The sequence below is a fragment of the Medicago sativa genome, chromosome 5 (assembly GCF_051527215.1).
Source record: "Medicago sativa cultivar Bolivia chromosome 5, Bolivia_mono, whole genome shotgun sequence".
Lineage (NCBI taxonomy): Eukaryota > Viridiplantae > Streptophyta > Magnoliopsida > Fabales > Fabaceae > Medicago > Medicago sativa.
In genome coordinates this window covers 77,092,695-77,114,240 of record NC_140753.1, presented here as the reverse complement: position 1 = coordinate 77,114,240, position 21,546 = coordinate 77,092,695, and the positions used below count along the sequence as shown (strand labels likewise).

At 33.5% G+C, this 21,546-nt stretch overlaps 4 protein-coding genes across 7 annotated transcripts; 2 read left to right on the top strand and 2 right to left on the bottom strand.

Annotated features, from left to right (window-relative positions):
- Positions 1-4,578: 4,578 nt before the first annotated feature.
- LOC146925212 (Pyridoxal-5'-phosphate-dependent enzyme family protein) lies at positions 4,579-8,577 on the bottom strand. 2 transcript variants are annotated; one of them, XM_085710186.1, is made up of 6 exons: positions 8,358-8,577; positions 8,193-8,267; positions 6,537-6,680; positions 5,577-5,963; positions 5,254-5,489; positions 4,579-5,101 (listed from the first exon to the last, which is right to left on the bottom strand). In XM_085710186.1, exons 1-6 carry the CDS (start codon positions 8,559-8,561, stop codon positions 4,879-4,881), a joined length of 1,269 nt encoding a protein of 422 aa, XP_085566312.1. In that variant the 5' UTR covers positions 8,562-8,577; the 3' UTR covers positions 4,579-4,878. The 2 variants fall into 2 exon arrangements, with proteins under 2 accessions (XP_085566312.1, XP_085566311.1); XM_085710185.1 differs by having other exon boundaries at positions 5,254-5,963.
- A 1,757-nt stretch (positions 8,578-10,334) lies between these two features.
- Positions 10,335-12,229, top strand: LOC146925211 (uncharacterized). The gene is made up of 3 exons (XM_085711942.1): positions 10,335-10,554; positions 11,225-11,597; positions 11,704-12,229. The coding sequence occupies exons 1-3, from the start codon at positions 10,335-10,337 to the stop codon at positions 12,227-12,229; spliced, it is 1,119 nt and encodes a 372-aa protein (XP_085568068.1).
- A 306-nt stretch (positions 12,230-12,535) lies between these two features.
- Positions 12,536-13,300, top strand: LOC146925210 (uncharacterized). The gene has a single exon (XM_085710184.1). The coding sequence runs from the start codon at positions 12,708-12,710 to the stop codon at positions 12,996-12,998; it is 291 nt and encodes a 96-aa protein (XP_085566310.1). The 5' UTR covers positions 12,536-12,707; the 3' UTR covers positions 12,999-13,300.
- A 4,147-nt stretch (positions 13,301-17,447) lies between these two features.
- On the bottom strand, positions 17,448-21,061 carry KCO1 (Outward rectifying potassium channel protein). Of its 3 annotated transcripts, none has more exons than XM_085710182.1 (3): positions 20,900-21,061; positions 18,630-19,560; positions 17,448-17,968 (listed from the first exon to the last, which is right to left on the bottom strand). In XM_085710182.1, the coding sequence occupies exons 2-3, from the start codon at positions 19,526-19,528 to the stop codon at positions 17,818-17,820; spliced, it is 1,050 nt and encodes a 349-aa protein (XP_085566308.1). In that variant the 5' UTR covers positions 19,529-19,560; positions 20,900-21,061; the 3' UTR covers positions 17,448-17,817. The 3 variants fall into 3 exon arrangements, with proteins under 3 accessions (XP_085566308.1, XP_085566309.1, XP_085566307.1); XM_085710183.1 differs by having other exon boundaries at positions 20,926-21,061; XM_085710181.1 differs by having other exon boundaries at positions 20,992-21,061.
- Positions 21,062-21,546: the final 485 nt, after the last annotated feature.

Sequence of the window (21,546 nt, the reverse complement as noted above, 5' to 3'; positions counted from 1 at the left end):
CCTTTGTTAAAACGTGTCATTATTGACATAATCCATGGATAACTGTTAGCAGACCCAATAATTATAGAGATCTTAATATCTACCACGTACACCCTCCGGTCACTAATATAAGCAAAAGTTTGATTTTTAGATTCATTCATTAAATGACGTATGTAGTCTTTATTATAGACTACATACGTCATTTAATGAATGAATCTAAAAATCAAACTTTTGCTTATATTAGTGACCGGAGGGTGTACATCACAACTGTGCACATGTATGTATGCATGTATTGTAGGCAAAATATTTGTATCCACCCTCCATATATATGATAGCAACGAAAGTTTGTTCGAAAATACATCAGTACATCACGAGTGTGCACATGTATTGTAGTAAAAGTGTTTGACTTTTAATCCACACCCACCATAATACATGGGATATCACAGAAAAATCAAATGGTAATAAGTAAGGGGTTTGCTACAATAGACCCACTCATTTTTATGAAGGTCTATTTTAGTATGATGCACTTTTTTGTTTAGGACTAAAAACCCCATTTTTGTTTTTTTGGAAAAGACAAAATTAAAGGACATAATTGTAATTGATGATTTAAATGATTTTTATTTGAATATTTTCTACTTTTTTTTGAGCTTCTGCTTGGGTCCCACTCTCTCTCAATTCACGTTTTCTTCTTTACTGTGTTTCTTGTTCATCTTTTCAAATTCTTCAATATCACAGAACCAAACTAATTTCATTGGAAGGAAGAAAATAAAAATAGAAATTCAATCCAATCGAATATAATAACAAATCAGAGATGAGAATTGAAATTTACATGATGGGAATGCTTCTTTTTCTCCTTTTTCACTTCCTCCAACAAAATTGATTATGTAAAAGTTGTTCATAGATATGTAAGAAGATTTATGATTGTGGTGGTTCAATTGATAACGAAATCAATCAATGTTTACTGTTCAATAACTTCAGACTGCGTCTCTGGTTCTGTACATCGTTGGGTGAGTTTTGGGTTGCTTTTCCAGCGGCTTCCTCTTCATTGGCGGCTGGGTTTGGAATGTATTATGGTGTTATGGTTTCTAGGTGTTCAATTTTCGATTCTTTCTTTCTTTCTTGTCTGCAACTAATTTCTGTTTTCCAATATGTTCAAGAACTCATCCTTTCACTCAAATAAAAAAAGAAGAAAAAAAACCATCCTATTGATTGAAATAAAAAGAAAGTTCATAAGAAAATAAAAAAAATAAACAAGCAGCAAAGATGATAAAAAAAATTGTTGGGTGAAGATCTAGAACATGGTCGTTGATTTATGGAGAGACCTCAAGCTTTCGTCAAGTTCCCGACAAATTATCAGGAAGAAGAATAAAGGAGAAGAAGAGCTAGAATTAAAAACAACATTGAGAAATAATCATTAAACCATTTGAATTACATGGTTACCCTTCAGATTTATGTGTTTTAAAGGATACAAAGTGGGTGTTTATGTCCAAACAAAAAGGTGCATCATGCTAAAATAGACCTTCATAAAAATGAGTGGGTCTATTGTAGCAAACCCCAATAAGTAATTCACAGGCATTCGTGAAATTGAGTTTTATTTTAATTTTGTAATTATTTAATATAAAGTTTTTTTAAGGATATTTAATTTAAAATTAATTACCATATTTTGCGTAGGAATTAATATTTACGTGTGTATATATAGGGTCTCCTAAAATTAGACATAGAATAATCATTAAGTGATAAATTAAATAGAAATATTAACATAAATACATTGACTCTGAATAAAATAAGATAGAGGATCTAAAACTTATCAAATTTATTGATTGAGGCTCACAAATGCACTAAACGTAAAAGTATTTCATCATCACATATAAATTAACTGATTCGTTAGGTCTCAAAGCTAGTATTCGACATTGAAAATAGCAACTCTTAGCTAATATTGATTGGCCAAAATAATTGTTTCTCTAAAAATAATAATTTTAATTAGCTTACTTCCATGTTAAGAAACATACATAAATACTTCTAGAAAAATGAGTAAACCATCAAATTGGTCCTTGTCTTTGTACCAAATTTTCAATTTGGTTCCTGACTCTATTAATAACTCAAAATGATCTCTGTCTTTGTCAAATGTTTCTCAGATTGGTCTCTGACTCTATTAGTTGTTTTGTATTTTGAGTGTTAATGACTCAATGTCTTTTGGATATCATTTAGTGGATAATGACATAATGTCTTTCTTTTTGATCTTATTTGGTACGTTAGTGGCTTAAAATGCAAAACAACTAATAGAGTCAGAGACCAATCTGTGAAACGTTTGACAAAGACAGAAACCATTTTAAGTTATTAATAGAGTCATGGACCAATTTGAGAATTTGGTACAAAGATAGGGACCAATTTGGTGGTTTACTCGTAGAAAAAGTATTACCCAACATTTATTATGGTTATTAATTGATTGGTGAAATAAATTTTTGTCCTCCTAAAAATTTCAAATTTCTTTTTTAGTTCATCTAAGGAGATTTTTCAGCAAGTTTTAATCCCCAAAATGTTTTTTATCATGATTTTTGGAAACATCTATACCTTTAAACTTTGAATTTTTTGTTGTCATGTTCACTACATTATAGAAATCTCTTTTGCGAAGATAATTTTTTTTAACAAGGGGTGAATTATATATGAATTTTTAAGTTGTTAACACTTAAAAAAAATCATATTTAATTAATATTCTGCTAAAAAAATCTAAATTTTTGTTGGAGAGATTGTTATAATATTCTAAAGATATATATGAAAAAAATCCACTAAAAAATATGAAGGGCATACATGAGTTGACTTAAAAATAAGAATAAAAAGTCTTGACAAACAATATTTGAAATCAAAATTTGTTGAAACATTTTAAAGCGACTAAAAACGAAATTTGAGATTTTTATATTGACCACACTTTTTTCTTAGAGGAACATATCAAACACTTATTTAACCATTATAATTCTCAAACAAGTGATGGAGTTGAAGTTCGAACCCTGGTCACGGGGTCCATCATCACAATTTCAACATTTTGGTCATTTGAATTAGGATTTGTGGACCGAATACTTTCTTTTTTATGCTTCAATATTAATTTTGTGTTTCCTTTTATATTTGGATAATGCTTGTTAGTTGTAATTTCTTATTGTTACATTTTTGTCACTTAATATTTGACACATTTTTGCCATTTGAATTAGGACTTATGGACGCATGTTACTTTTTGCTATATAAACCATGAAGGAATGGTTGTAAGAAATCATCAATCATCACTAAAATAGAAAAGAAAATACAATATGGTTCGTTTCTTTTCTCTTGTAGTGGTGTTTCTTTTATGTGCTTCATTCTCCTATGTTGCTTCAAACAAAATTGTAGATGTGGATACCATATGTAAAGATGCAATGGATCCTAAATTTTGCTCCACGTTGATCAAATCAAAGCCTGGTGCAGAAAGAGGTTAGCCTTGCATCATACACACTTGATGTTGCTCACAAAAATGCGTCCAACATTCTCAGAAGAATAAAAGAGCTAATGGCACAAAGTGGTAGCAATCGCAACCAAGTATTCCTTTACAAACGTTGTTTGCATTATTTTGGGAGTAATGTAGGAGTTCTTTATGTGATTGGACAAGTTAGACAACTCTTGAAGAGCAAAGATTACTTTGATGTGCGTTCATATGGGAGTTCTATTATAGCTTATGTTGAATATTGTGTTTCTGGGGAGTATCCAGCTGAAGTAGTTCATTTTGATGTCCCTTCATTCCCAAAATATGCTAGGGTTGTTGAAAAGGTTGTTGATGCTCTTATTCTTATATCGATTAATTTGCAAAAATAGAATATGCTTAATTTACTATTGATGTTTATTGTTGTGATCAATGAGTCAATATATTTTGACATTAATGAATAAAACTTGATGAATATTATTATTATTTATATAAATATAAATTTTAGAGACAGTTTGAATTGCATGCCTTGTGATTTATGTATTGTGTTCTCCAGCTTTTACTTGGTGTGACTTTGATCTTTCACTATAATTACCTATGCTGATTATGGCTGTGTGATTGTGATTATGTATTTGGTTTTCTAGTTTTGAGCTTATTCCATTTGGGTTTGGAAGACCAATTAGAATGTTGGCTTTGATGCATCCATTACACATTGGTATTTTGAGCTTATTTAAAAACATGTGAGGAGGAAGGGGGCCCTGAAGGAAGGGTTGAATTGATTTTAGTTTGTTTTTGACTGTATTTGATTTTAGTTATTTTTTTATTGTACGCAATTGTATTTTAATTAAATAATTAGATTTTGTTTGAGAGAAAATAATTAGAATCTTGTTAAATTAGTTTAGCAAGTTTTTTTTTTCATTCCCAAAAAGAATTTTATTTTGAAAAAGTAAAATATGATAAAAACTGACAAGACACTTGCAATGTGACATCCACGTCATTTAAAATGTCCATGAGATTGTACACGCCAGTATTTCATTTTCCGATTTAGCAAAAATTTAACTGTGACCAACATTGTGAATGGCTCAAAAACCACTGAAAAATCAATAGATACGAAATATAGACCTCAAGAAATCAAAGATTGGAGACTGAAGGAGTAACAAATAAACATGTGATTCTTTCACTATTTTTAACCAATGTTCTAAGGAGACTCATTTTACTTGAATTGAATAGTAGTATTATAATCTAACCACGAATCAACCATATCGTACCCCTAAGAATATTTCAATCATAACACCAGAAACATGATGGACTTGTTGGCTTCTTGCATGAACTTCCCAGGCTTGGTCCAGTCAAATTTCACTCTCAGCCGATGAAGAAAAAAGCCATACGCATTATCTGAGGCATTAAACACTTGGGTAATGAAGTAGGAGCTACTGACATTCAGTGAAGGACACTCATTTGATACCCAAGAACTCTAATCCAGTTGCTTTAGGTGTCAAACCAAGCTGAGACAAGTATTCAGCATTATAAAACTTGCTCAAATGTCTCATTCCACTATCACAAAGAATGGTTACAATTGTGTGACCAGGGCCAATTGATTGCGCTATTCTAACTGCTCCAACACAGTTCATCGCAGAAGAACTCCCAAGGAAAAGCCCATCATTCTTCACGAGAAACCTAACACGCAAAAAAAATCAACACGTGGAAACATTAAATCAACAATCCATTTATACTTTCTTCCAGTTGCCAAGTACAAAAAGTGAACAAGAAACAAACAAAAAATTCGTCAATAATAAGAGAAGATGGCGAAGCAAAGAGTAAGGAATGACCTGGCCATTTCAACAGCCTCAATATCTGTTCCTCTAAAGGCCCCATCAAGTTTTGCCTCTGCAAAATTCTTCGTTACCCTGTTAATTCCGATTCCTTCTGTTATAGTGTCAAATGGATTCTTAAGTCTTCGTCCTTCTGCCTCCTCTTTGGTGTACATTACCCCCCTCGTTACCTTATTAAACAAGCCAGAACCCGGAGGATCTATGAGGTAACACTTGATGTTTGGATTCTTTTCCTGTTGAGCATTAGACAAGAAATTCAGGCAATTTTTACAACAATCAAAATGACAATATTTAAAACATGAAGAAAAGAGGGGATGAACCTGAAGAAACTTGGAAACACCAGCCACAGTACCACCAGTGCCTGCTGCTGCAATAAATGCATCTAAATTTCCATTTGTCTGTTCCCAAATCTCAGGTCCTGTACCTTCATAATGGGCCCTGAAGTTTGCAAGGTTCTCAAACTGATCAGCAAAGAAACCGCCTTGACAATCATTAGGAAAGAGTGTGCTGTGCTCGTGTCCATCAGATTTACAACCATTTATTTGCTGCGAGTCCGTGCCATTCGGTTGTGATTTTCTATGCTTAAATGCAAACTCATTTGCTTCAGATGCCCGTTTTCTTGCAATATTGACAAAATGGTCTTTGTGTGTGATTGACACTGGTCGTACTCTTTCAACGGTTGCTCCAAGTGCTTCAATAATTTGAGACTGATGGATGGTCGCAATAGAATAAAAAAATGCCTCAGTATGCAAGGAAATAAAGTGGAAAGACTAAGAAGGAAATATGATAAATTTCAATTAAATTGATAGACAAGATACAGAATACAAGGTAAATTAGAAACCGTAACTAACATGAATTTTTACGGTCTAACAAGTAATGTAATATCTGGACAACTCACAACCACAAGTCCACAACAATAAATGTTTTCAAAGTTAATACATAAGACATAGTTGTGTAAACCCTCTCTTGATTAGTTCAATCATTTTCTTCCACATACAAATTACCAAGCATGGAAAAAGAAAAAAAACAGATAGAAAGAAAATGCTCCGTAAGGGAGTTTTTGGCTTGTCTTAAATCTAGATCAATTTCGAGTTCATTTTTGTTGAAAATATTTCTCGGCTCCTCGCAAAACGCAATTATGTACAAAAATTAGAGGCTATGGCTAGACTGAAAGCAAAGCATAGTAGAGTTACTTGATTACAATCATAGAATATATATATATATATATATATATATATATATATATATATACATACACACACATACATATATATACACACCTTCTCAATGGCAGCATCATCTGGAATAACCACATGACATTTGCATCCATAAGCAGGAGCAACTGTAGCAATGCTAATTGCAGTGCTTCCAGCACTCCCTTCAGTAACTATTCCACCTCGTCGTAGCTGCCCAAATTCCAAAGCCTGCTCAATCAAATTACAGGAAACATGAAACAAAAGCCATACATTAGCAATAAATAAAGAGCAATGACTATGAAGAAAAACGAAATGACCCAAAACATTGATAATCCTCTTTTGGCAAGAAGATTGTAAGGAAACAATTCTCCCAAATGCCAGAGCTAAATTAGAGTTTGATTGAATTAACTTCTAATATATACAATTAAGAACTTATAGGCTAAAATCTAATTACAAGTTACAACTTTCCCTTGCAAAAAATCCTTTATAAAAAAAAGGGCTTGTTTGAATTGGCTTATCCATGGGAACATTTATGACGTGTTCATCAGCTGTTTTTAGCTTACTTTCGTGGATGATTGATTGTTTGGTTCCAATTTAGAGTAAGCAAAATTGATTTGAACATGTTTGTTACTCATGAGTAGAATTGATTTTGCATCTATAATTGATTTTGGCTACTCCAAAAGTGGAACTAAACAGTCAAACATACATGCACTCTGATTTTGCCTCTAAAATTGATTTTGGCTACTCCAAAAGTGGAACCAAACAAACAAACATACTCGCACTTTTACATGAATGTTCCAAACATAAGTCATTGTTTCTTGAACAGGAATTTGAAGGCTTTCGATTCTAGAATAGATTTTTAGATTCAAATTTATCATTCAATTCACTTTTACATAAATGTGTCCAAACATAAGCCATTTTACCATCAACTCACTTTTAGCCATAATCAACTTTTGGCCATAATCAATATTACAAAATCAATTAACTTTTGGCCATAACCAATATTACTTTTAGCCATATACAAAACCGCTTATCATGATAAGTGTTAATGCTATAAGCTGTAAACAGGCCCGGCCTTGAGGGAGTGAAAGGTGCTCTACCAAGCCGGGCCTCCAAATGTTACGGGCCTCAACCCAAAAATTAAGTCTAATACCCACCCCCCGTTTAAATAAAAAAAATATATGTTACTTCTTTTTCTTTCTTCAGCACACGTTTGAGTTTTTTTTAGATTCTAGTTCTCCTTTCTGTACATAAATTTGATACTATCAAACCACCCCAATTTGTAAAATCACTTAATCAGTCAATTTGGAAAGCTATTTCATTGAAAGAATCACAACAATCATTTTTTTTCTGCATAAACCATTCGTTTTCCCTTCCCACAACGAAGTAGTGACAAATCCAAACGACATTGTTAGGTAAATTTCACCTCTCTTTCACTTAATTTTTTTTATTTCGTTTGATGTTTAGAAGTTCTTATTCTGATTTTTTTAATGAAGTTTAGTTACACAAAAAAATTGCGTTTTTATTTTACTAGGCCTATTTTAAAAAGAGAGCCGAGCCTCCTATTTCATAGGAATGGCCCTGGCTGTAAATTAAGTTGCTTACCCAAACATGGTCTAATACTAAGTGATTATGCAGTAATAGATAAGACAACATACAGAAAAAAAAGGTAAAAAACAGAATTTCAAAACTATAATGTAATTAGTATCAATAATTGAAAGAGGGGTTTAGTTAAGTTACCTCTTGAATAATTTGAACTGCAACACGATCTTTAACACTCCCTCCAGGATTCAAAAACTCACACTTGCCAAGAATCTAAACAGTAAATTACTGAGTTATAAAAAATACTATCAAAATTAATGTAACAGAAAATAAAAATGAAAAAATGAAAAAGGGATTAATTACTTCGCAACCAGTGGCATCAGAGAGACTGTTGATTCGAATCAAAGGAGTGTTACCAATGGCGTCAATGATTCCATTCTTTGATTTCTTCTTCTTCTTCGATGGGTTGCAGCAACGGTCGCAGAAGAAGTATGCGGCGACGAGGGAGATGAAGATGGCGGTTCCGACGCCAACAGCGCCTGCACTTCTCGCTGCCACAGGCGCCATTTTTTCGAGCTTTCACACTTGGGCTTGTTAGTTGTTACTAATAAACAAATGGAAAGTTTCTATTTGCACCCCCTTTTTTTTCTCTTCTTTTATACTTCTCCGACGAATTTTCAAAATACAACCATTTTTTCTACGAGTATAATTTTGAAATTAGTTTTTTTTTTAACAAGATATAATTTTAAAATTAGTGTCTCGAAGATCTTCATGCATAGGAAGTGTGTAATAGATGGAGATGATCTTAATCCATATTCTCTCGTTCTAAATTTTTATTATTAAAAAAAAAAAATCTAGAGAAAAGATGTGTTTCAAGAGTTACTTCTCATATATTTATTAGAATTTTGTTCATCATTTTGATTTGTCTATGTATTTATGAACGTTTTAGATATAGACGCACATCCGATCGCATTAGACGAAACACGTTGATTATGACTGTCTCGGTTAGAGAGGAGTATACGAGGAAGACTAGACATGACAGATTCAGATTGTCTTAGGAGCTTGAGCCTCGTTATGTCCCCGAGGTTGAGCCTGAGGCAGCCGAGTCACTACATGAGCCCAACATAAGGAGGTTGAACAACAGGAAGCGTCATCACATCCTCATAAGTTGTATTCTGGTGCCCTGGATGACATGTTAGTCCTGATCATGTATTCACACCAGGTGGCCAATAAAAGAAAAAATTGTTTTGACTTGTAACTGGCGATTAAGGGTGTTCACGTACTCTGATGACTTGTTCAACCTAGTACCCCAAATCAATCGGTAATCTCGAACTCGTTCAAGTTTGGGTCAAACTCGAACTAACCCCCTCAAACCTAAAGTGTTTTGATTTGGATAACAAGCTTATTATTCAAAACTTGGAAACCTACGGATCGACCCGGTTAAAAAAATGTGAATTTTTATATATTTTTTAATATAGTTAAAGAAAAAAATTATGTGTTGATCATGTGATTTTAATATATATATATATATATATATATATATATATATATATATATATATAATCTTTTGGCCTTTACATTTTTTCTTTTCTTTTCTGGTGGTCAGGGTTTTAACCCAGATCTTACATATATTATGCATTGTTCATACCAACTGAGCTAGTAATGTGTTTAGTTAAAACCAATATTGACCGCGAACATCCCTATCATTGATCAAACTTAGGTGTTCTCGATTATTCGTTGATACTCAATAACCTTACAACAATGATATTTAGACATATTTTATTTTCCTATCACTTAAGCGCAACAACATTTTATCTCTATCATTTTTTTTCCTATCACATTATCAATCTACTATATTTGTCATATCATTATTTTTTCTCTCTGTCTTAAGGTGAAAACACCCCACCCCAATGATTTTTGGTGTGCATAAGACATTGTCCTTAACTTTAAATTAGTGTCAACTTTTTTTTAGTGTTGAGCCTTTGATTTTTTAGGAAAAAGACCTTGATAATTTACATTTCGACTTAGTGGTAAGTAAAATTGGTCAAGAAGTTTTTCATCCATAAACCGAATACAAGATTTTTTAAACAATTCATCGTTTGATGAATTTCATCGAACACAACCTAATTATTTGGTTTGATCAACATCAATATATTTTTTTTTAGGAAAACATCAATATTATTTAAACACCAATTGTATTTTATAGAGTCTACGGTGAGAAATTCTAATATGGTCACAAGATCAAACATATAGTAACAAGTATTTTTTTAATGATGAAAAGAAAATTGATAACAAAATAATTAAATATTTTGAAGATAATATCTTCATGTAAGTGCAGTTATGGAACGAATGTCTTTTCCGGCCTTGTGGAGGAAATGGATTAGAGAGTGTATTGGTACTGCTACAGCTTCTGTTTTAGTCAATGGCAGCCCGACAGATGAATTTTCTCTTCATAGGGGATTACGGCAGGGGAAACCCCTTTCTCCTTTTTTGTTTCTTCTTGCGGCTGAGGGTCTTAACATCTTGATGAAAGCTATGGTTGACAATCAGTTGTTCACAGGTTTTCGGTAGGGGCAGCAAACCTGGTGGTGGTGTCTCATTTACAATTTGCTTATGATACTCTGTTGTTGGGTCAAAAGAGTTGGGCTAATGTCCGTGCTATTCGAGCGTCTCTTGTGATTTTTGAGTCGATGTCCGGTTTGAAGGTGAATTTTAACAAAAGTCTCTTGGTGGGTATCAATATCTCGTATTCCTGGTTGGAAGATGCAGCGATGGTGTTGGGTTGTAAAGTGGGGCAGGTTCCTTTTCTGTATCTTGGTTTGCCTATAAGGGAAATCCTCGGAGACTGTCGTTTTGGGATCCGGTTGTGAATCATATTAAATCTAGACTGTCAGGGTGGAATAGCCGGTTTCTCTCATTTGGCGGCCATTTGATCCTTCTAAAATCAGTACTGACTTCTCTGCATGTCTATGCTCTTTCCTTCTTCAAAGCTCCATCAGGTATAATCTCTTCCATTGAATCTTTGTTGAATAATTTTATTTTATTTTTTTTGGGGGGGGGGGGGGGGGAGTGAGGACCATAGGAAAATTACTTGGATAGGTTGGAATATTGTGTGTTCCTCTAAGGAGTCTGGAGGTTTAGGGGTGAGGAAGCTGAAGGAGTTTAATTGCTAGGTAAATGGTGTTGGAGGATGTTGGTGGATAGAGATAGGTTGTGGTATCATGTGTTAGTCGCCCGATATGGTGACGTAGGTGGGAGGTTGGAGGAAGGGGGCCGAAGTTGTTCTTCTTGGTGGAGGGAGGTTGGGAGGATTCGTGATGGGGGTGGTGGTGTTGGGGGTAGGTGGTTCGGGGACAATGTGGTGAGGAGGGTGGGCAATGGGGCTGATTCGTTGTTTTGGTCTCATAGATGGTTGGGCGGTTTGGCTCTCAATGAGCGTTTCCCTAGATTGTTTGAGTTGGCTGAGAACAAATCGGAGACAGTTGCTAGTATGTTCTCTCTTGGCCTTGGTCAGGGAGGTGAGGGGTGGCGGTGGAGACGTCGGTTGTGGGTTTGGGAGGAGCATTTATTAGGGGAGTGTAGGGCTTTACTATTTGATGTTTCGCTGGTTCCTAATGTTCCAGATGTGGCTTCCTGAACCTGTGGGGGGTTACTCTGTTCGAGGAGCTTATGATTTTTTAACCTCTGCTGACATTGCTCATGTGGATAGCGCTCTAGATCTTGTGTGGCATCACCAGGTTCCGCTAAAAGTGTCGATTTTTGCGTGGCGGCTTTTGCGGAATCGACCACTTACGAAAGCAAATTTGGCAGATAGAGGTATTTTACAGACAGATTCAGCTCTTTATGTAGCAGGGTGTGGCCAGGTTGAAACGGCTCACCACTTGTTTATATCATGCTCTTCTTGTGTTTTTGTATGGCAGCAGTTACGTCATTGGATTGGCTTTGTGGGGGCGGATACTAATAATGTAGCTGATCATTTTGTGCAGTTTACTCATATGGCAGGTGTTGGTAAGGCTAAGCGTTCGTTTTTGCAATTAATCTGGCTTCTTTCTGCTTGGGTTTTGTGGAACGAACGCAATAATCGCCTGTTCAATAATGTTATATCTGATATTCCTAGGTTGCCTGATAAGATTAAATCTTTGTCCTTAGTGTGGTCGACGGCTGAAAAAGCCATATTTGTTTTTGGTACTCAGAGGTGGTGGTCAAGCCCGTTAGCTTGTTTAGGCATTGGCTAACCACCCTATGTTCGCTTTACGTTCTTTGGTTTAGGCTTTGATTCTTGTTGTATTGGTGTAGTGGTTTTCGAGGCACACCTTGTACTTGGGAGCTACTATTATTATTGGTATATAATTCCATTTTGGCTTGTTTAAAAAAATATCTTCAAGTAAGTGTGTCCAAAGACTATTTGTTTAGTCTTGTGACCATAGAAGAATAGCTCAGCGGTAAAGTACTCTAGACACTTGAATAGAAAGGAAAATGCTATTTTAATTCTGAACCATTTGAGATGATAATAAAATAAAATAAAATAAAATAAAATACAGAAAACGGTGGGGGAAGTTGAAAGTGGAAAAAATCTAAAGAAAAGAACAGTTAGTGAGTGAGTGAGAATCTAATCTAGTAAATCTAAACACAGAAAAACAAACACACAACATAAGTGGCACAACAACCTCAACCCAACTCAACCAGTGTTATACCTCACACTCACTATCACTAATGAAGATCCCAGAAAAGCTTCTAAAACTAAGATACCATTTCATAGCAGCACTACTATTATGCATAACCCTATTTTCTCTCATAGCTATGGCTCCAAAATTGGTGACCCTTTTCACCTATTTTTGGCCACTCTTTCTCTCCACAGCACTTGTTCTTGCCCTTGTCTTTGTCTTTACAAAAACTTCTCCTTTACCTCAAACTGATGCTTCAATTCATAAGGGTCTTCTTGATTACGTTGCTGGTGACCATGAATCGCAGCTGGATCTTCACAACAACTACAAGGCCGATTAGCGTCCCAAGATACACACACATCAGAAGAAGGATTACAGCTATCAGCCGTCTGATCTAGATCGATGGTTGAGAGTGAAACAACTGATTGTGTAATGTGTATCTTTATGTACTCTAATTCAACTCTATAATTACTATTTCTCTAGTTAGTTTAATCTTTTTTTTTTCTTTCTATAATATAATCATCATTATCTTAGTAGTTTTTATTTATCTTGTTACTTTTTGATGATTGACTTGTGAATTTGTATTAACTAGTGTTGAAGGATTGAAATTATTAATTACATCTTTCTTTTTTTTTTCTTCTATTTTTTTTTCATAATAAAATTTAATTTTGGGTAGAGACTAGAGATGATAGCTTTTTGATTTGAGGAATTTTATTTTTTCTCAAAAGAATGCTCAAGGGAAATAGCATAAAAATAGAGACGGCCATTTTATCATCTATTTATGTAGAATTGGCTTATTTTAGTATATGTAGAATTGGCTTTATTTTTTATTTTTAGTTGAAGAAAGTCTAACGAATTAACTCAAAACACTAAACTAAGAGTATGTTGGTGCTTCATTCACTCACACTCATGTTGTGAAATAATAAATTTTGGACACAAAGTTTGTGACTTATTTTTTTATGATATGTCATTTTCATCAATGTAAAATTAGATTGGATGATGTAATATTGCTAATTTTGACATAGAGTTTTGCTATCCATCGCAAAGAACTCTTTCGCGAAATTTAGCGATTGCCGACGTGTTCACTGGTTAGTCAAACGAGTAATGCTTATCGTCACGAGAAGATGTATGACAAATGCCCCGCGAACTTTTTACATGGTTTGTCAAACCTCAACCACATTTGATATGCATTTTCTCGTAAAGATAAACATTAGTCTTTGGACTAAAAATCCTATTGCTACTTTTTAATCAAATTAATTGATCAAGTGTAAACTTATGCCGCTAGAATCTGTTGTCGTCATCCAAATCAACATTTCATATATCAAATGTAATTCCGCAACATTAATAAATGTGACACACCATAAAAAAATTAGTCTCAAACTGAGTTCTAGAATGAAATTTGTGAAACTGATGACTAAAACTTTGGATTTTGACATGGAAGTACTAAAATACAGTATGTTTTACTCCGTTAAGTATGGGAGGAAAAATAAATTTAAGTGGAATGTTTACTCTAAGAGGATTTATTAAAAGTTTGGATTTTTTTTTTTGTTGAAAATAGGTTCGAAGTTTATAATCGTGAATTTGAGAAAATCAACACACTCCTGGAACTAGTTTTTCATATGGCGTTGCGGGTGTGGCAGGGTGTCCTTTTCATCCATCTGTAGAAGACTGTGGCAGTGTATTTTTATTCTTTTTTTGTAGCAGGAAAACTTTTTAAATGGTCAGTGATACAAATTGGGCAATTAGTATTCAAAAGATGCATGCAATGTGGTATAACTTATGTGGTTCGTTGATGATGAATAATTGAACATTATATTCGTGAAAATAATCCATAGAAAGTCATTATTAAGGTATATGATAGATAGGATGATCATTTAACAATCAGCGTTGAATCCATTCATTTATCCCACAAATAAAATCTCCGGATATTACTCTTCATTACCATTATAGTCAAGATGATATATATGATAAGATGTTCGCGGTCTAATTTAGATCGGTTTTGCGATTATCTCATTGTAGTTTGATGTTTTGAACAATTATCAATCATGCTCGTCAATAGTACACCACATGTGACACTCTCTAAGTTACAAATATAGTAACCGACACTTTCTCCATATTCATTTTTTTTTCACTCAACTTTCTCTATATTGGGTTGCCAATTGCTCGTTAGTTTTGGACAAAAACAATGAATGCAGTAACTATCAACCAATAAAAATCAATGTAGTAATTATCCATTAACTGCACATGTTTATCCTCTGGCGAAAGAAGTCAAATTTAATCAAAACATAGGTTAAAATAATGCAATTTTTAATTGAAAACAATAAGACTTATGGGAACCATCGTACACTAATATTCGTTTTGGGTCAAGATCGTACAAGCATCATGTGACATCCATATTCAGTGTTGGGTGGGTGGCATCCATCTATCCGTTACTTGCTCTGTTATTGTTTAGGCGACTGATACCCATGTATGTATAAGCCGGCCAATTTATTGTCTATTTGTCCTTTATCTCCTAGATTCATCCATACAAATAAACTAAAAAAAATTGTTGGCAATGTAATAAAAATAGAGATGAAAAGAAAATAAAGTGTTAAAACGAGTGTAGGAAGCTTAGTGCTTGGTTGCTTATGCGTTTTGCAAACCACATTTTCCACAAAATTACGACAACTCACCATGTTAATCCAAAAGCTTCAAATGTTAGTTTTTATAAATTACGACAATTTTGCTTTGAAAATCCTACAGATGTGCGTTTGTGGTTGCAAACTCTAAACCAAACGGACACTAAAATGCAAGAGCTGAAATTTTTATCACCAAGAATGTGTGTTTGTTAGGTAACCAATGCGTTTGTTAGGTAGCACGTAGAAACAAACAAACTAGTAATCAACTATGTTTTTGACAAAATAACTTAATCAAGTAATCAACCATTTATTTCAATTAAATAGGTTGTTTCACAATAGATAAAATAGGAGATAAACCGACAATGTAAACTAATTTCTCATTCTTTCAAAAAAAAAAAAAAACTAATTTCTCATTTACATCCAACAAGTATCTTATATTTCGTCAAATCACAAAAATGTTTTGAAATTGGATGTATGATATGGTTGATTGATGGTTTTTTATTGGATGATAATGTAAAACTATTTTACATTATCTATATATGCCCATCAAACTCTTCTCAATAACTCAATTCCTGCCAAATTAGCAATATCAAATATCATTGGTAAAAAATTAACATTGGAACGGTTAGTTTCATCGAGGGTACTTCAAACCACTTAAGCTTATACTCCCTCCGTTTCAAAATGAATGTCGCTTTAGCCAAAAAATATTGTTTCAAAATGAATGTCGTTTTACATTTCCAATACAACTGTAATTTTTTTCTTCCAACTTTACCCTCAATAAATACTCCAACTTTTCTCTCACACAATTTCTAACGCAATTTTATGTTTGTCTTTTTCTTATAAAGTAAAGGGCAGTTTAGTAAAAGTGTTATATCTAATGATTATTTCATTCCATTTCTTAATCTGTGTGCCAATACCTAAAACGACACTCATTTTGAAACGGAGGGAGTAGTAATTTCTTGTAGAAAAATGATTTGGATCTCCACATGCTTGAATCAATTATGAAATAGTTCTGTTGATCAACTTACCAATAAAATTTACTGGGTTCAAGAGCGTAAAATATAGATTGAAGACTCATTTTGGCTATTCATAGTTTTCATGTAGTCCAATTTAGCCAATGACAAAAATAAGAGTCAAAGTAGTCCCAGACTTTTTCATATCGGAGACAAATTAGTCCTTCTATTCAGTGGCGGAGGTAGTGGGGGGGCCTTTAGGGGCCATGGTCCCCCCTACATTTGCAATAATTTTTTTTATATGCTACAATTAACTAGGTTAAAATGTTTAGTAAGGTATGTATTAGGTGATGGTCCCCCCAATTAATCTAATTAATATGTCTATTCTTTCTATCAAAAAATGTATTTTTTTTACCATGTTATTAGATTAATTGACAACTAATATCAATAGTTTTATACTTTATATTATTTTAAATTATCTCAAATTTCGTATAATATATTGATATGATCATCCCCATAACACATTTTAAGTCAACACTTGTATGTTGACTATACTTACAGATTAATTCCTCTCATACTAAATATAGTTATAAATTGCCCACAAGTTCTAGCTTAACTGACAAAATTTTCGAAAATTGTTTGATCGGACGCAATGTTCGGGCTTCGAACCCCGTCCGATATTTATGTGCGTGAGTTTATAATAATTTTGTCAATTCGTCTATCTATCAAAAAAGAAAATATTAGTTTAGGGTTTCTTATATACCTTTTGTATTTAAACAATTATTTTTTAATCAAATTATGTTCCATATACTCGGTCCCCCTAGCTTTAAATTCCTGCCTCCGCCCCTGCTTCTATTATACTCGGTGAGAGATTGATTTGTCTCTGGTATGAAAATGTCAGGGACTAATTTAGGTTTTATTTTTATCAGGTACTAAATTGGGCCACACAATTTTTGAAGGACCAAAATGTAGAGTTAATACTGGTCTTATTGAAAGGCTATTCTTGCCGGGATGAAATTTTCCATGGTATTCTCTAACTCATGCACCAAACTTGAAAATAAATATGAAAAAAAGTAGAGTTAATATTGCATCTTAATATATCAGTGGTGGATTTGACTTTAGACCAAGAAATTGCTCCGTGAGATTCTGAAATAGAATCAAAGGCAATCACAGGAGCCTTACTTTGAGCTCGATTTCATGAAACAACAACAGCAAAAGTGATGAATATAATATTTTTCGTATCGAGTAATTTTTATATTATATCCAATGTAGATCATTTACAAACAATTAACCACGAATTTGGCATGTAAAGTAAGTTGTGTAGGCTATTGATTTGAAAACAAGCATGGAAACTCAAAAACTTCATAGTTTGTTATACACATGAATGCATATGTCTATGGCCAGGCCACAATCAGTAACTCCCTCACCTTCACTTCATCATACTGGTATAAGGATTCAAACTGTGAGTATCAAATTGCAAGAATCCGAGACTGTCCAGGAAATGTGCACCTTTTCTTAAAATTTCAGACTTTCCATCCTCATTCCAAAACTAGAACGACTCGAACAATTTTGCGTGTATAATGTTGGTTCAAGACGATTGAGCAAGTGTTATATCAGAAACAGACAGTGTACCAGACTGATCAATGTCAAGCTCTTCAAACTCCTTCATCACAAGTGTTATATCTTCTTGACTAATCTTCCCCATCTCTTTGAGCTTATAAATAACAAATTCAGCAGCCCTGTGAACAATAAAACCAAAGATATTCAAATAAATGAAAACATATATTTAAACCATTGGTACTCCCACCATCTCATTTTACTTTTCACTGTTCCAATGTCATATTAAAATATCAAAAGAGTGTTAATTACATTTATTTCAATGATACCCTTATAAATTTGTAACTCAACTTATTCTCTATTAACTAGTCATTCTACCTAACTCATTAGAATAAAGGGTAGTTAGGAAAATATCAGTACTATTTTACTATGAAAAGGAGTATAACCATTAAAAATAGAAGTCACACAATGGATAAAATAGTGAGACTAAGGATTTATAAGCAAGGTGAGGTGAAGGCCATTAGGCTTTTGACCTTTTGGATCATGAATCCCCACTCCTCTAAACACTCCTCCAATCGGGTTTGAACTAAATATTGTAACATGGTATCAAAGTCCAATATGATCTAACAGTCTATACCGATTATTAACAGGTCGCCACACTGCCTAACTCCGTCAAGGACAAGCCCCGAAGAAAAAAACTAGAGCAATATGAAATGAAAGTTCATTAGGTTTAGACCTTTGGCATTTAACTTAAACGAAAAATAAATTTAGATGAGGGAGTAGTTATAATAAACTGCTAACAATAAATAAGAGTATAAGACTTTGAAAGAATGATGAACTAACCCAACAGTCCCATCCTCATCAAGATCTGCGGCTTCCAAATCATAATTGGTCATTTTCCTTGTAAGAACCCATTTAACAAGTGCCTTTTGTCTGTTTTCGGTGTTTAGTTCAGCCATGTAGAGGAAAAACTGAGCTAAGCAAACAGTACCTGTTAGTATCCAAAACACTGCAAATATTCTTCCAGCTTGAGTAGAGAAACTTTTATCTCCATAACCAAGAGTTGTAATTGTTGAACAAACACAGTAAAAGGCATCAATAACATCCAATTTCTCTACATTGACTAAGAAGATTGTCCCAGCGATAACGAGAATCAAAAGAAGAAAAAAGACAAGAAAAAATTTGTATCTTGTTTTATTGATCTCAAGCTCCTTTAAAATTTCACTTGGACCAACTTTTTGGCGCATGTGCATGGCTTTAATTAACAAAACTTCTTGCTTCTCAACCAAGTAATCTGCTGCTTTGCTTAGGATTAGTCCCATCAACGCCATTCCGGAGAAAACAAAAGCGCAAGCGAGTAGTTTTGTAAGGTCACTATTGGGAACAAGGTCACCATATCCAACTGTGGTCATTGTCACAATTGTAAAATATAAGGCATCAAGGAATCTCTCTGTTTTCATTCCCTTGATTTGGTTCCTAACAAGGTAGAAGATTAAAGTTCCTACACCTAAATAGACCATAAGGATTATAGCCACTTTTTTAAAGCTTGGATGTAGATGCCCAAATATGGCCTCAGAAAGGGGAATCGATTCTTTGTCGTTTATCAACAAAGGAGCAGGATCTGTGTGAGGAGCACTTCTAGAACGGAGGAGCCTTCTTTGGTTTAATCGTCCTTTAGCCTTTTGAGCCACAGTGTCCTGTGATCTCAATAGTAAGGGCTCATTTTTATCATTGCTGGCCATGAAGATAAATTTAGAAAGCAAGAATCTGTGACCTGATTCAAATGCAAAGCAGTTCAAACTAGCCCTGTCAGCGAAATAATAATGGAAAGTATACGCATAGCATATTCCAAATTTCCAACATATACACAAAAGCATTCAACATATTGAAATTAAGGAGCATATTACAGATCATCAAAAGGGTTTCAAAGAAAGAAAAAAAGCTTAGTATGGTGAATGGTGATGAGGCCTAGTTTTACTTCTAATTGAATATACCAAACACAAAATAAATTCCTTTGAAACATAATATGTAAGCCATCTGGATATCCTTAATTCCATGCCTTGAATTGAAAAAAAGGAATAGTAACTGCATCTATTTCTTTAAGCTATAAAGCTGAACAGTGATTTTGTAAGTACAATAACTAATAAGCATTAAAAGTAGCATAACCATTGAAGCACCATCAAGCTCTAGATACCATAAAAGAACAAAACCATATAGATCATACATCAAACAGACTAATTAACAAGGACTTCCTATTTGCAAATCACCACGTGATTTCCTTGCCTCAACTGCATAGTACTTCTATTTCTAATGAAAATTACATCAATATAGCTTTGAACAAACAGCTACTCTGATTTTGAACAAACAATATAGCTTTAAAGTAGAATCCATTTTCTTTTCCCTTTCAGTTCAATTCCTTCATTCATTTCAATTGATGCTAATTAGTAATAAGTATTCTCTCCAATCATGGGCACCCCTCCAAAGGAAAACTATAAGTCGAGATCACAACAACAACACAACAACCAAGTCCTATCCTACTAAGTCGGATCGACTACATGGATCAAACGATGTCATAATGTTCTATCATACATCATATTTATATCCAACTCATTAATCTCTAGATCTTTCTTGATAGTTTCTTTTATAGTTCTTCTTCATCTTCCTCTTCCTCTAGTAATTTGACTACCCTCTATCTGATTTACTCTCCTTACCACAAAATCTACGAGTCTTCTCTCTACATGCTCAAACGACATAAGCTTAGTTTCCACTTTCCACAATCTTTTCTACCGGAGGTGCTACCCCAACCCTCTCTAACGTTGTCATGTCTAATCATATCCCGTTTAGTCTTATCACACATCCCACGATCACGACTCAATAAAAAAAATGAAATCTTTCTTCTTTATCATATGATATTAATCATGCATTAAATTAGTGATAAACTAAATAAATAAGGTGGATCTTAGTTAAGCAAGATATATATATTCATCATATGAAAATCGTATGCAACTAAATACAGTTCATTTAGATAAAGCATAAAGTAGCAAACAAAATCAACCATAAAGGAAAATAGAAACAACCCATTTTATAAAAACTGAAAAAGAACAAAAATTTACAGAATTAAGTGTGATGAATCACTAACAACCAAAAAGGGGATGAATTGAACAAACAGTGAATGTGATTCGTGTTGTATGATGAAAGTTTTCACCTTTGAAGTGATTCTAGCTCTGCTTTGAAGATTAATGTTGTTGAGTCTTCGAAAAGCTTCTGATTCAGTTGATGAAGTTTTGGATCATAGGTTTCTAATTTAATCTATAGTTAATTAATAATTATTATGAATTTAATTTCCAAGTAAAAGAGAACTTGTTTATTTAAATATTTCTGATTTGTTTCTTTCTATTTTCAACTATATTTCTGACTTTTTCCTACCAAAAGAAAAACTATATTTCGACCTTTTCAGAGTTGTTGTTACCAGAGAGTGAAAAGGACATGGTTTCGAATTATATTTTCTATTTTTCATTGAAACTGAAATACACATAATAAAATTACTTTAAAATTTAAGCATTATGTAACAATTGATACCTAAAATGTGAAGTGAATTTGTTTATTGAAAAAAAAAAACCCAAGCTACATTTTATTTTGAAGGAAAAACCCTACAAATGTAGCTTGATTTTTCTTTTGATCATAGGGTCGTTTAAGGGTTAAATAACATGACAAATTAATTATAGATGATTGACTAATTCAACTGGTCATCATGAAAATC

Bases quoted from the DNA above. Each gene is read 5' to 3' on its own strand.
- LOC146925212 (XM_085710185.1), bottom strand. From the start codon at position 8,561: ATGGCGCCTGTGGCAGCGAGAAGTGCAGGCGCTGTTGGCGTCGGAACC. The intron at 6,681-8,192 runs GTAACTTAACTA...TTGATTGAGCAG, and splicing joins CAGTTCAAATTATTCAAGAG to GCTTTGGAATTTGGGCAGCT. The intron at 5,964-6,536 runs GTGTGTATATAT...ACCATCCATCAG, and splicing joins ATGATGCTGCCATTGAGAAG to TCTCAAATTATTGAAGCACT.
- LOC146925211 (XM_085711942.1), top strand. From the start codon at position 10,335: ATGGAACGAATGTCTTTTCCGGCCTTGTGGAGGAAATGGATTAGAGAG. The intron at 10,555-11,224 runs GTTTTCGGTAGG...ATCATGTGTTAG, and splicing joins TGACAATCAGTTGTTCACAG to TCGCCCGATATGGTGACGTA. The intron at 11,598-11,703 runs GCTGGTTCCTAA...TCATGTGGATAG, and splicing joins GCTTTACTATTTGATGTTTC to CGCTCTAGATCTTGTGTGGC.
- LOC146925210 (XM_085710184.1), top strand. From the start codon at position 12,708: ATGAAGATCCCAGAAAAGCTTCTAAAACTAAGATACCATTTCATAGCA.
- KCO1 (XM_085710182.1), bottom strand. From the start codon at position 19,528: ATGGCCAGCAATGATAAAAATGAGCCCTTACTATTGAGATCACAGGAC. The intron at 17,969-18,629 runs GTTAGTTCATCA...TATTGTTCACAG, and splicing joins GATGAGGATGGGACTGTTGG to GGCTGCTGAATTTGTTATTT.